At 40.0% G+C, this 15,618-nt stretch overlaps 1 protein-coding gene across 1 annotated transcript; it reads right to left on the bottom strand.

Moving 5' to 3' along the window:
* Positions 1 to 1,371: 1,371 nt before the first annotated feature.
* On the bottom strand, positions 1,372 to 14,934 carry LOC112468900. Its single transcript, XM_025038299.1, has 4 exons — positions 14,761 to 14,934; positions 13,776 to 13,983; positions 11,417 to 11,528; positions 1,372 to 1,530 (listed from the first exon to the last, which is right to left on the bottom strand). Exons 1-4 carry the CDS (start codon positions 14,932 to 14,934, stop codon positions 1,452 to 1,454), a joined length of 573 nt encoding a protein of 190 aa, XP_024894067.1. The 3' UTR covers positions 1,372 to 1,451.
* Positions 14,935 to 15,618: the final 684 nt, after the last annotated feature.

The raw sequence follows: 15,618 nt of genomic DNA, 5'->3' as shown, positions 1-15,618 counted from the left end.
GAAATGTGAGACAATATTGTTAATGAAGAACTGTGCTAACATCGATCGATTCACCGAGAGGGCAAGTACCGGGGCGTTAATTGTCGAGCGAAACTTCGCACCCGCGTCGGCATTCGGTCATCCAGGCACATGGGATTAATCGGATTAATTGGTGGAGTAGTTTGCCCAACAGCTCTTCGCTACTTTGACACATAATGGGTTATCTGCTCGTGCTGTTAAATCAACACGGGCCTAACATACGTCGAGACGATCGGGATTGTATCGGACGCGGCATCGATTCGCCGCGACATCACGTCAAGCACTGTCACTTACATCGCCTCTCGCGAGAATCAGCGACACGACACAACGTGCCTAAGCGGCGAGACTCCAGACGTAATTTACGATAATGCAATCATTGTAAATGAAATTTACCGTATAATCAATCGGATTACACGTATTGTTAAATACCACGTCATGATGATGAAAATGTATAATTACATCGTATACGTTTCTTCAAATAATATAAATTAATATTTACATAATTATATATATATATCGTATCTCTCTCGCTCGTTGAATGACGTTCGGTTGCAACATTTATTTTTGAAAAAGTAACGACGAATCGAAAACTTTAATTAATATGACATTTCTTCGTGTTAAATTAGTCTTTATTACGCTTATTTTTCATTTCATTTCTATTTATCGTAGTAAGTAAATTGTGGAATCTTTTTGCAGTTTCCTATATCTTTCCTGACTATCTTCAATTTCCTTAATTTATCCGGAATTTTAACGACTTTCCCGTAAACGGAAACGCGTTTAGCTCATCGCACATGCACGTGAAACCGTTCAATTAGCAGAATTCCTATACCATATAAATGATCGTACGACACGTAACATCGTAATTAGAGCCCGAACACTTTCTTTTAATAGTATTAATTCTCGAACGATAGCTAGCTAAAGGAGTAAAAAAAAATATAATGATCTCGATTTCGACGAAATCGAAATAATGAAAGTAGAAATGGATACAAAGAATCGTGGCTTTGGAATAAAGCCTTTGATAAAAGCACGTATACACAGAAGATGCGTCTTACGTTCTTTCAGCTGCGAATGACAATTGGAGTCGCGAAAAACGCGAAGGACACCTTTACGGCGCACACGGATGTTTATTTGCTGACGACCGCTAATTGGTAATTCGTATTTAGCCGACACGTCAATCACATCAGGACGCGCGATAATACGCGCTTTGTATGACGCGCTCCCCATTATACACGCCCCAAACCGTGACGGGCCTTATTACCTAGATAACGGTAACTTAATAGCATTTCGCGGTACCGCGACAGAGACCATCAACGGCATCAACTAACCACCGTCGGAGAGCCATGGCGTACGGAAGCGAGCGGAACTCGCGGATGAATGGAGGTGCTATGTGTGCACAGCATCTCCGGTGTTTTCTCAAGTTGGGAATAGGCCGGTCATTTCGCTGCACTCTTTCGTTCACACCTTTCAATGCGTCGGCATTCTCGCGTCTCTCCCTCGGCACGTACGGTTTTCCTTTGAACAGCACATTACCGCTATAAGTCTTTTAATTGCAGCAAAATTTTGTTTGAATTTTACGGCAATATTTACCAAGTGTCGTATGCATTTTTTATCTGCATTGATTGTCATATTGTACGTGAATTCTAGAATTCTTCATCACAATTTTATTGTATAAATATTGTGGCTAAAGAGTAACGATATTGTTTAATATCACTTATCCAAGATACATAATAGAAGTTAGTGTAGTCAATTATAATTCAATGAAACGTGATTCTTCGATGCAAAAAACACTGTAGAGTAGTGAATATAAATTGACAGTGCAACACGCTTAATCAGAGAGATGATTTCTTGATTAAACGTGTGGAACAGGATTCTCCTATACATTTTCCAAAAAGATAATCGGGGTCATTACTCGCGTAAACGGTTTTTCCGAATATCTCGTAAGAACAGAAACTTGTGACGTAAAAGGGTTAAACGGGAACAAGCCGGAAAAGGGAAAACGATTATGGCGTTTACAGCTTTGCCTCGATGAGGGAGCCTCGGCCGGAAGCGCTCCAACTTCTCCCCGCCACAGCCATAATCGTTTGCGAGGAATCGCTGGTAAATTACGGTAAACGGCAGCCCGGCTTAATGCACCGTACCGAATCGCCGCGAGTATAACGCTTTGAAAGAACAGAAACGCGTCTCGCCGCGAATGCCACCTAAATGGCACGTACGATTTGCATGTCGATGCGACGTGCGTGACTGCCACCGAAGATAGAAACAATTGGAGAAAACATTTCTAAACACCGTTCACTTTATCATTAATCTTTTCAACACACCTAAATATCCACATTATTTATAATTTTACAAAAGAAGCGAGGATTAAATATATGACAGTCATGTAAAATGTAAATTAATATTTGCATCGTATGCACCGACTAACATAAATTGAATAATTCTTAATGAGATGATTTTATTAATAATTGAAATATTTAACTTATTGTCAGCATATTAAAAATCGCAGCGCTGAAAACTTCATACAATTTTATATAATTTTTTGTAGTCTTCCTTGACGCTATAAAAAAAATATAAAGTCAAATTTACAATCAAACAAAACTAATTTTTTAAAAATCGAAAACATACATGTGAGAATTTTGCACAACATGCCATTAATAATTTATATGAATTACACGGTATTTTTTAAAGCTATAAGAAAAACTGTTATTGACGTAAGGTGATAATATTAATGAAAATATAACGCGCTTGCGCCACTTGAAATACTCGGGGAATTAATACGGCCAAGCTCTCATCTTCCTCGAATCTGCATAAGAATGCGGTACTTCGAGGCGAAATAGGATTGGGTCTCTTAAGCCTCCAAAATAACTTCACAATGCGGGAGAGAGAATCTCCGGAAGACTTTCGGAAATCCCTCTGGAAGTCTACGGTCCCTGGCTCACGATTCATTTGTTGATTTTTCTCCGGGAACTTTCTCCTCGGCCGATGATAAATTACAGAAGTTTAATTGGTGGCAAAGTTTAACGCGACCGCGCGTCATCTGTAATCATGTTGTTACACTTTGTGTGACGTGAAATATATATCCCCGAAAGTTCCCCGGATGAAAATTTACAACGCGCGCGGTGCCATTTGGTGCGACGCGGGAATCATAATGGCGTTTAAGGGTTTACTGCATTATACCCGCTACGCGCGCGATTTGCGCGCTCGTTGCCATTATTACATTCATTTTGATATTGATTCCACCGGACATCCTAGTCAGCCGATAATCAGATTACGTGCCACGTATGCAAATGAATCTCGCACAATCGTGTAACAGCTCTTCTCGGATGCGATGTTTTAAAGCCCCCCGAGCCAAATGAACCGCAAGTTTATCGCTTCACCAGCGTCACGCTACGCCCTATGAATATAAAGGAGAAAATTACGTTGCAAACACGACAAAAGACATATATATCCATATGCAGAAGATACTCCGCCGCGTAATTGTTTCGCTTGACATTTTTTCTTTTAATTTAATCTCTCGCCTCGCATATTAAATCGATGACGCGCGCGCATTCAATTTCGTTGATTCACTAGCCGGGCGCGCAGAACAAATTCAGAAATTACCCCATTCTAGTGCCGGGATATAAAAAAAAACTTCCCCGCGACTGCCGGCGAAGCATGAATAAAAAATTATAAATTCATCATCTACACTTCACCCTTGCGAAAGAGTGGGGCGAAAGTGCGGGACGAGAATTAATTCTAAAACAAATCAAATTTTGAAGCTGCCGATAAGAACAAAGATAAAGACTAAAGAACAGACAAAGACTTCGCACGAAGTCTATTATGGAGAGAAGTATCGATCTTCTTGAATATCAATTTTCTTAAATATCATATTCTTCTTTGCGAAAGAAAACTCCACAGAGATGCGTTGAAAGTATCACAAAGGACTCGTGATTTTCTCGGCTGAGCTGCGTGATACGCGTCTGAACGTGCGACGTGCTCCATAAAGTGCTTCAACGTAGAGCTCTCGAGGGTGGAAGGTTAAAGTTCTTCGAGGTCTCTCTCTCTCTTTATAGTCCGGCTTGTCCCGTATTAATGTATGTGGAATCACACGCGCGTATTAAGGCGCTTTAAACACGCACACACTTTTACTTGTATTACGTACTAACAACGGGTAATGTATAAAGGGTCTGGATTTTATACAACTGGAATAACTACTTTTGATGGAGTGGTCCAGCGTCTCTGGAGAATTCTCTTCCCGAAAGATAATGCGTTAGCTGTTTTAGTAGAACAAATTATTCGGTCGTAAATATGTGAAGAATTTAGAAACAGCCATTTTAAAAAAGTTCATCTTTTAAAAGTTATCATTTAAAAGTACTTTACGCTCAAAAATTTATCTCACAATTAATTTAAAGCAATTAAACATTGACTGTGCATTCAAAATACGCATGCTGCCTTATTCCTATTTACACATTCTTCTCTTTTTCCTTTTTATTTTTACGTTTAAATTAATTAGCTAAAATGGATTCTCTTTCCGAGAAACATGAAAAACATTACTTCCTCACATATTTCGTTCCTTGAAAATAACTCGTTGAAAAATGGCAAAGTCGACATTTTAGTGAACTGCAATTCACTGCCGCAATATCTTGTAAGATCGCCGATACGATATCGGCTCCAAGTTCACGGAATAATGCTTTTTGTTTCAATGCGATATCGTTATATCGATTCGCGATCAAAGTGAAAAGTCCGAGTCGAGTCCTACACGAGACGCGATAGTTATTCGCCACGCGAGCACGTTCGCGTTTAATTGCGTTTGCAAACGCACCCTCGGGCGAGTCAGCCCGACGAGACATTTTGACGGACGGACGAGCGACGTAAAGGACAGTTCTCGCATGTACGACGGTTACTTCTACCTTGCATGTGCAAGAAAGAAACCTTGACGTCACGGCGGTAAAGGTCGAAGTGCCATCTTTGATCTTCGCTTTACTGGCGGGCCTATTTTCTCTCCGCTCCTTCTTCGCTCGATGGATCGAAAACGAAATTTTCGCTGCGGACCATCGCCGTATACTTTCACACTCAGATACGACGCATTTGCAAGAAGATAAAAGTATATTATAGATAATACTGTAAATTTATCAAATATTTGTATCTGATGACGTAATTTGTTACAGCCATTCTTCCAGTTTCACTAATGCAATCCGTTAATAGACCATGTAGAGTAATTTTGATACAGCATAAATGTTGATACAACAATTGTTGTTACAATACCATGAGTGCAACACAATAGCTCGATTACTCTCGTAACAGAATATCGGCAATTTAATGCTTCGCAGTAATAAGCTTCATTTGGAGAACGAATTTCAAGATATTTAACGCAGAACAATTGGACAATTAAGCAAATGAACTTTATATCAAATTCCTGTTATATAGTAACATGGGCCGGAATTAATTGCAAACTGGAAAGTCGCTTTCAAATTCAATTAAAAAAGTCGGGAGCAAATGTACAAGCGTTTGCGGACGCGCGTGATTCGAGCGAAATTTCTGTTATGGCACAAATCGATTCTTCTGCAACGTATGTACATAAACAATTTAGAAACCATGTTATCCCCATATTATATTCAAGGCGTGTTTACGAACACGCGATGTTGCAATCAAATGAAATCGGTAATTAATTGTCTACGCCGTTAGTAGGCTTAGCTCTCCGTCCGATGGATTGACGTTCGTTTAATTAAACGCCGTGGATTGTCTTCGCCTGCAGGTAGGCATTTAAGTCCGCGAAGCGAAGGAGTGTGAGCTCGCTCGATGGAGTGCTAATTTCTGCCTCGCCGCCGCCGTCGAGACGTAAAGTCGCGTTTGCGAAATACCGTGAATAATACCACATTCGTATGTTCGCCGAGCTCACGAGCTCCGCGATTACCCGATATACCCCGAGATCGAAATCAATAATCAATAATCTCGCCGCACGCATCGCGCGATATAAACGCGTATTCCCCGTTCTCTCGGTAAATATTTGATTGTAAATCGCGATAAATGAAAAATATGTCGTATGAAATTTGAGGATAAACGCGGCAGAAACGCGAGAGATGCGCAACGCGAAGCGAATTGTATCTGAACCAACAGTCGAGAGAGATGCGAATAAGCAGATAAAATTATTCGGCTGACTGTCGTCGGAAAATTCCTCGACCCGAATCCTCGCCGTCCTAAATTCGACGTGTTATTTCTGCTGCGCGATGAGTGCACCGCGAAAACCGTTGCAATCGAGCGTAAAAGCGAATTAAATAAGAATTCCCATCGGTCGAAACTTATTGAAGCTTGAAAACTTATTGAAACTGTATTCCATAATCCTGCATTAATATTACAAATTATTGTAACAGATGTACATTTTATAACAGGTATACTGATAATTTATTATCTTGTACGTAATCTTAAAAATGAGAGAAAAAAGAAAAGAGGGAAAAAAGAAAGAGAAGAAGAAAAGTGTGTGTTCACGATTTATTTCGACGATTAAAAGCAAAGTAATTAAAAAAAATTTAACTAAATAAGTTTATCGATTAAATAAATAAGAATCTAAGTTCTCCAATCACTTTTCGCTCATTGCGATGCAACCTTGGGGATTTCCAGAGTAACGGCAAGCCGTCGAATGATTTGCGAGCCGCCCGTACCCGTACCTACCTTTCCTCGCTTCGTTTTATTCGTCTCTTCACGGAGAAGCGCGAGAAATCGCGTCGCTGCGCCGCGCATAAGCGCGCGATGCGTTTTGATATTCGATACGCGACGGCGCGGCGGGATCGCATATTTCGCCGAACGCGGAATAAGTCGACCCCGCGGCCTCGCGCGAACCAGACGAGGAAGGCTTATATGCAAAAAGGCGTGGTTGTGGATGCAAGGCGCACGGCTTATAGGTATAACACAGCCGCATTCCGAGGCATCTCGACACGGCCGCGCGCGTACGTTCCCTATTTTAAGACAAGCCCGAGGCTTGCCCTGCACCTCGTCACGCTTTTACCCACGGTCGCGCATCTCACCCGAATGATTCGCGGAAATTATGCCGGGGAAACTTCCTGCTTGCGTAACGAACTAAACGCACCGCGCCGTCTTCCGTTTTCTTTGTTTTTGTTTACGGGAAATCGAACGCCGTTGAAGACGGCGCTGTGTTCGATCCCGCCGAGTTTAGCTTCTCGATGTTATGACGGGGCGACTCAATAAACTGAAATATTTTCGGAATTTAGAATATGACAAAAATATAACCGGAGAAGCTCTATACGACACGTGGTGCCCAGACGAGCGAGGAAAACCCGAGGGAAACTTGATGCTAGAAATCACGCGCGAGTACGTTGATAAGGACGGAATGAAAAATTCATAGCAAGATAATGCGTCAACCTGTAATCAGGTTTTAACCTGAACGCAAAATGAATTATGCCATCATCGTATATACATAATCCGCTTCTTATCTCTTCCGACGAGCGCAGAATGTAGCTCGAACGTAATCACAGTGCCATTAATTATATTTATTCCGTGTTCGGAAAATTTAATGGAAAATGTCAAACTTGTTGAAAATATATATTATACATTTTTCTTTTTTTTAACCTTTTTTTAACCTTTTTTTATAATTATGTAATTTCAGAATTTTTTTAACAATCTGTACAAAAACTTGAATTCTCTAAATTAAATATTTGTATAAATATTTGTATTTAAAAAGTAATTTTTCTAGAATTGAAATTAAATAATTTAAAGAACCAGAAAGAAAAAAAGAGAGAAAGGGTTCAGATATCCTTGTAGAAAAATATATCTTGAAATTAATTTATATATCTACCTAATTAAATATTAGTTTCTGTCAAGTATTATCAAATGTTGTAAACTATAAATGGAGAAAATATCAAGTAAAGCTAAATAAAAAATTTCAGAGAAAAAGATGCAGAGTGAAATCAATTATAATTAAATTAATAACAGCTGCAGATATATCTCGGGAAACGCATTCGCACACAAGCGACTCCTAATTGGAGATGTAAAATACGCGTCCGTGTCGATTATTCGCGAGTCTATAAGCCATAAACGATTCAATTGTTTCTATTATGATTCTGGCGAAATGAAATATTGGAATTCTCCCCGAAATTCATTAACGCTTTATAAGTTGTGTGAATTTTATTACGTATTTGTTAAATAGTGAAATGCACGTTCACGCATCCATGACTCTTACTTCGCTAAATCCACGTTGAATATCGAAAAGTCGCATGCAACGTTGTATGCTTCGATTTTAACGTAATATCTACGTTATTTCGTTTTACAGTTATCCTAGCTGGAAGAAATGTGATAAAACGGCTCGTATTCCCCCCGCGTCGTTACTTTTACGCACATATTTTATTTTGATCTCACGTTTACGCGAAACGCGTTCTCGCTAGTTAAATAAAACTTAGAAGACCAGACGGCCGTAATGTACGCAATGTTAATATTATTGCCAATGTCAACATATAACTTGTGTTAGATCAAGTTTTAAGCGTTTCGATAATCAATAAAGCGGCTTTAATAATAGAATCGATTTGACGTCGACGTCTGGTCAACGACAGATTTTACTACTGCGCAAATCCGAAATTCTTTTTTTAGCTGTCATTGTCCATCATCGTGTAATAACTATTTACAATTTCCATTTACAATTCCCTATTTACAATTGTTATTACCGCATCGCTGAGGATGGCTCAAAGAGGAACCGAAACGTCTGATTTATAATTATGTATCTTAGTAGTTATTATGGACCGATATAACGTTAACTTACACACCGTCAACCGCGTTCAACTCTTAAAGCTCCTTTTCACTTGTTAATAACTGTTTACATTCAAAATTCATCATTTCGAATCTGCTCTGCACTTCCAAGTTGTATCAGCATAAAGGTTAACATTTAATACGCGTGTGTTTCCTATTTAAAAAAATATTATGCCTATATAGTTTTCATATCTCTTTCAGATGCCTTGTTCAAAGAATTATTGTTCTATTAACACCCTTAAGAAAATGTACAATACAAATACAAAAAAATTACAATATACTGCATTAATATATTCGCGTTTTCATCATAATAATTAATACAATTATTCTTTTTCAAATGAAAAGGTAATAAATGTATAATTTTTAAAATACATTTATTATACAGCTCTTTTGTAGATATACTTTTGTTATCATTTTTCAATTTTCCCGTGCACGTGCATTTTGCTGAAAATAAATTAACCTTTAATTAACTTCGCGATTTATTAACGGTGAATATCTACCGGTGTCGTTCGCATTATAGATGCGATTTAATGGACCGTCCGTTTTAACAAACTCGATACGTCTGCCTTATCTGGGATTTATTAGTCGGTACTGTCAGTAGGTAGTAGTGCTCTCGCGCACAAGGGCACAGACATCGCCCTTCTCCGAAGATTCATCAGTCCGCGCTCGTATTACCGTAGATCAATCAACTTTTACGATCCATCCGTCTTTCGGCTCTTATTTGCGATGCGCACGCGGGTGCTCTCGATCATGTCGATCTCGCAATATCAAGCGTAATATACCCTGCGCGTCGAATGTCAAAGAAGATCCCCGGGCACGGGGGAATTTTAATCATTAATGCAAATCGTGCCACTTTCATTTAAACTAGCGAAATTAAAAAAGGCTTTCACACATATACCTCTCGCGATATAAAATTCACCTGTTAAAATATCTCGTGTGCCTCTCCGTGATTAATACCGCAATCTATATTTTATTAAACGTATTTCACTTCTATGCAGCTCTTACTTAAGATATTACGACGCGTAAATCTAAATCCGTTTTTAATTAAAAAATTTTTTAATTAAAAAAAGGTGTATAATATTGAATAGAGAAAATATCCGTAGACTAGGAGAACAGAGAAATATTCAAGGACGCGCCGCACGGCTGTTTTGCGTGATAAGACTTCACGTATAGCGTCGAGAGATTGATTGTTTATCTTCGCCGTCGCGCTTCAAAGGGGAAACTGATCGATACGTTATTCCGCGATCTGCCCCCGATATTTCGGTGCACGGTTATAATCAATATTTTACTCCCGACAAATTGTTTACTCCTAATTTTCCGATAATTGTCCCTCGTAAATTTTCCATACTTTCTACATCGCTTCATAATTAATTTCCACGCCGCATCCTTTGATCTCCGACGTTCAACGCGGCAAATTAAGCTATCAATGGATGCTTTATTGACTAGGAACTTCATATCAATAGAGGATATTTCAATAGCAATTGCGATATGGCTTTATCATTATTATGGCTTGTTTATCCCCTATCTCTCATTCGGCTTTATAATAAATGAATTCGCAACGATTGCACCATATAAATGTAAATAAATATTAACGCGTTGTGTATTACCTAGAAACGCTCTAAATGAGAAATTAATAATTCATAATCAATTATTCATTTAATCTTCACAATTCCTCTTTTGAAATTTTGTCGGCTAACCGAAAAACTAAATAACGAATAATCAGTAATGATCATCAATATTATATCAGCTTGACTTGCACATCGAAAAATATTAAAATTTATTTATCTTTGCCACGATATTATATAAAATATTATATATCTGTTCATTTGATATTTATTTGATATTGAAAAGAGATCTATTGCAAAATCGGAGAATATTGAAGAAGCTCGTGAGAGTAAGAAGACAGACGCGACATGTATGCAACACCCTGTATGCGTACAGCGACGAAATCTCCAGCGTCGCATATACTCGTTGAATAACTGTTCCCCCCCGGCTAATCAATCTTCGAGGTCGGATCGCGTTTTTGTTATCTACATGCGGCGATCGACGATCGATGCACGCGCCGTGCATCGACGCTTAATCACAATGACATGGGGAACGCGGGGGCTCTTTCGCATTACTCCCGGAGTAGCGAACGCGGCGCGGGTCGATCGGGGCCGCTATTGGACAACAATGTAACTGGAAACAGCGGCATATTGCTGCTTAATAGATAGGATTATCGCAGCCGCTTAATCATCAGTCGCGGCACTACAGTCGCTGATGGCCTGTCCGACACAACGGCCTGTTGGCATTTCGATCGAACATGCCGCGGAAGCACCTCATTGGCGATCCTGCCCACGTAATATCGGCATTAAGGCACGGGAGAGGATTCATGCTGGTCTAGTGTCGGATAAAAGTACCGTAGACCGTGCGGGAAATTTTCCGCTATCAACGGTAACGGCGTCCTCGACGATCTCCGCGTGTCTCGCGCAATTTTGTCCCCTCACGGAGATATGAAATTTATCAGGGCTTTCTTATTGAACGCGTCACATTTGACACGTTACTTTATACGCATATGCAAGAATCTGCGCTGTCGGTTTTATTAAAGAAAGATTAACAATGCAGGCAAAACGGTGCGTCGCGTGAATTCTCAGCGTGCGATTAGCTAATATCATCTTAATTAACTCACCAGATATTGAGGAACTTCTCCCGAACTTTCCGCTTCATGCTATCGCTCTTCCGACGATGCTGCAATCTGCGGCAGGAATCCGTATAGATGGGCTCCGGAAGCTTGTAGAGACCTACGGAAGGTGGAGATATCTAGATTAAGCTTTTGGAAACTTTCAAGTTTTTGCGGCGGGACGGTGTGCGGTGCAACAAAAGGGCCCTGAAGGAACATCGAAGATGGAACGCGGGATGCCGGAGCAATTTTTCGCAAACTCTGCGTCATTTCACGTCGTAACGAGATTTTATAAGAAGAGTTTCATACGCTGTGAGTTGCCTATACGTGCCGTGTCCCAGTTTTACCGGCTCTTTCCCCTTTATCGGCAGATTCTTAGAAAATTTTCTATTCTTCTCTTAGCAGAAATTTTAGCAAAAGGGTTAAATTACATATAAAAGTGCGAATTACGAAGTTTTCTGAATTAAGTTTCGGCGATAAGTAAACCCGATTTAACTTCAATCAAGAAGGGAGAAAAAAAGAAGCTTGACTTTAAGTAATTAGTGATGTAACGGTCGAGCGCCTCGGGACTTTTGTTCGTCCACGTGCGAACCATCCTCTATACATAAGCCGAAGCTCAACTAGAAATTGAAGATAGGAATAGCTTGAACGGCTCCTTTCGCGTGTCCCCACAAATATTTATTCAGCGGCTGCGATCGGAGCATGCCGCTGTTTATCCGCTCGTATATCCGTCGCTAGCCTCAGACCGAGCGGCATCGTAAAATCTCTGGCGAAACTTTTATATCTGACCGAGATGACCGATCCATCTCAACGTAAAGTTCGATCCACATCCAATATCGCAGCATAGGAAATAAAATCTCAAAGAGAAAATTGTTATCGCGACAATTGCGTTGAACGAGTAAAGGCGAGATACACGTTTCGAGATTAATCTCCAGTTTCTACGATAAACCAGAGATACTTCATGAAAATGTCAGAAGGAAGCGCTTTAGATTATTGCCTCTTCGTTATTTCAATTCGTGTATTACCTTTCCCTTGCTATTTTTATTTAGTACATTATGACGAAGATTGCAGAAATCTCTTTCGACTTCATTACGCAATAAAATTGCGCAATAGTAATTGTTTTAACGAGCGTGATTATCGTAACTATTAATTCTACTGTGTTCAGGATTTGTCTAAATAGCGATAACTTTTTCAATCCGCTGAGAGGATTGCCGCGTTGCGTGACAATCCAATTTCCAAACGCTTCCGAGTTGTCGAGGACTGTCGAGGGCAAAGGATTTGTGAGCAATTTAGACTGCACGCGCTTGTATTAAACAAAAACGCTAGAGGATTTTCAGCTTCGGTTTTATATTCTTGATAAAATTATTATCGAGAATTTTCCACCGAACATTATACAAAATATACTTTAGAAAAATATGCGATGCAAAAAACTGTTTAAAATCAATGAACGAATTTGTTACTCATTCCCATCTATCTAAACTTTTACGTCGCTAAAATTCTATTTCTGTCACTTTGAACCAGAGATTTCGCTAAACAAGAGAATACCGAGTTAAATGTGCATTCAATGAATTGAACTCGGGAGAACCAGCGAGGAACATATATACGGATTGAAAGGGAAGGGAAGCGCCCGTGGCGCTTTCCACCGCCAACGTCCATATTTATCTTCAATTTCATTTTCGTTTTACTATACAAGAGGCAACAGCATGAAAATTCCTTGTGTCCTGTATAAATTTTTGTAGAAACAATGTAGAAACAATCGCGTTTTCCGTATCAGTACACCGGTATATTGACGTCTATCCTCGAATTTAACACAAAAGAGTAATGCTACGACAATAAATAATTTCGACAGTCGCGTGCACCTCGATGCATTACGACAATGCACACTTATAAACCCACAGGTCCATTAATATATGCGATTATTCGACGAATAATGACGGCCAGCCGTACGGCCAGAGCATTTTATTTCACTAATATTCGCTATTTAATATCAAAAGTAAGATATTATCCCGAATTTCTCCGTTCCGCTGGATTATCCCTTTCATTTTTACCACCACGATCGCTGCCACGAAATCCGATTATGAAGTTCAATTATGAAGCCTATTCCGAGGAACTTTATACATGTTACTTACTTAAGCAACTTAAGAGCTGATCATTATCGTCAAAATTAGGATCGGCAATTATTAATCGAATTATAAATTATCGTCGCATTAATGAGAAGTTACAGAAAGGAATACAGTAAAAATATCTCAGCTCAGTTAATCTTCGGCACGATATTTACAGAGTGTCCCTGAAAATAGATCAGCGGCGACTTATTGTTAGGCATAACGGGGATACTCTAGATGCAGAAACGACGTACGTGGTTACTTACTAAGCCAGCTCAGCTGATCGTTGTTCTCCAATTTGTTCTTGAAACTGTCCACTTGGCGTTTGAGTTCTCGTAGGGCGAGGGAGGGTGTGGCGTATAAAGCTTCTTGATGCTCTCGCAGCTGCCGCTCTAAAGCCGCCACGCGCCTCTCTAAAGCCCAAAGTACCTCCGCCTCAATCACCCCCGAAGAAGCGGGATGAGCGCCAACGATCTTAAAAAAGCACAACCAGCTAAGTACGTAAAGCGCACGCTACGCGCGTTCATGTGGATGTTTTGCGTAAAAGAAAATTAACGCGTCGACTAAGATAATATGTCGCGCCCTGTCCTTTGATCAGGCTATGTAAATTAATTGATTTAGATGGTTAGTTTTACGTTCATTACATGTTCATTATGTTCATTTATCTTTTTTTACATTCCGAGAATATTTAAATTTTTCCCTCATGCACTGAGAGTACAAGAAAGAAAAAAACCAGTAAACATTAAGATATAAATCTATACGTACCTAACATTATTAAAAAAATTCCTTATGTATTCCATTGTCTAATGAATTTTGCATTCAAGCCGCTTCTAACGAGCATAGATCGACATCTTCATAAATATGTAAAGGTATACAAATGAAGTAGATGAAAGGTAAAATCAAAGCTTTAAATTTTCCCCAAAATCGCGATAAATTCATAATGAACTTCACCATCAACATTGATTCACGTCACGAGTGATGAAATTAATTATGATAATATTACAGCAATTGTTCACGCGTCGATTGAACGCTCATTACTCAAAGCAAGACATTATTCGCTTGAAACATGTAATTTTTACTATAATGCGAAACCTGATTAAAGAACATAATTCTTCGTGCATCGAACTTGTTCAAATATAGATAACAAGAAACTCTTGGTCTCTCTGCAGAGAAAGCACTTGTCAAAAATTATTATACTACGTAAACGTGTAATTAATTATGTAAACTAATGAAATGTTAAATATAGAATACCTGAAGAACATAAGGCGTGTCGGGCGTGTTTGCAGGTAGATGAGTCGAAATATTGAGGAGCTTGTCCCCCTTGCGAAGCTTTACGATGTCCAGAGGACCAGCCTCTGCCGCGCTTCTAAAGAGTTCTGCAAGATAAAACGTAGATGCTTTCTCGTTGAGTTGATCTCCGTTCATTCTCTCCTTCCTCCGAAGGAAGTTTGTTTACGCAGTTCCTTAAATTCACCGTCGCGTCGCTACCATTTCGCGATGCAATTCAAGACGATCGTCATTCAGCCCCTCGAATTATCCCCGTATCGAGCGGGACGAGCGCGGGCGCGATGTGCGGAAGCAAATGACGTACAAACGATATTTACGATACCCGGTTTCGATCCCCGCTATTAACTGGCCGCCGTTTACCACCATTTACTATATTACCGGAGGTGATATTAACTTTATTAAACGCCGCCCCGCTGGTGCACGGGAGATCGACGGCCATTTCCCAATTACCCCGGCTTCCCGGCAAAAAACGGGCGACGCGTACAAATGGCTCTTGGCCGCGCGACGCGTGCATAGAATCCCGTGTCTGTCTCGAGCGGCGACGTACCTACTCTTTCTGGTATATCGAGCGAGTAATGCTCGCGAGGGAAGAGCACAACGGCGCGACGTTTTGTAAGTGCATGTTTTATTCATAATCGAAACGCCGCGCTACCCACGGAGTGTAACGGCCGTGTATTACTGTGCCCCGGTAATTACGATCGACGACATAGCGCCGGAATGACGACCGTAAATGTGCCTTCTTCTCTCTCTCTCTCTCTCTCTCTCTCTCTCTCTCTCTCTCTCTCTCTCTCTCTCTCTCTCTCTCTCTCTCTCTCTCTCTCT

The sequence above is a fragment of the Temnothorax curvispinosus genome, unplaced genomic scaffold, assembly GCF_003070985.1.
Source record: "Temnothorax curvispinosus isolate PA1 unplaced genomic scaffold, ASM307098v1 QBEX01002213.1, whole genome shotgun sequence".
Classification (NCBI taxonomy): domain Eukaryota; kingdom Metazoa; phylum Arthropoda; class Insecta; order Hymenoptera; family Formicidae; genus Temnothorax; species Temnothorax curvispinosus.
The sequence above is the reverse complement of the archived record's forward strand: the minus strand, read 5'-3'. Positions and strand labels throughout refer to the sequence as shown.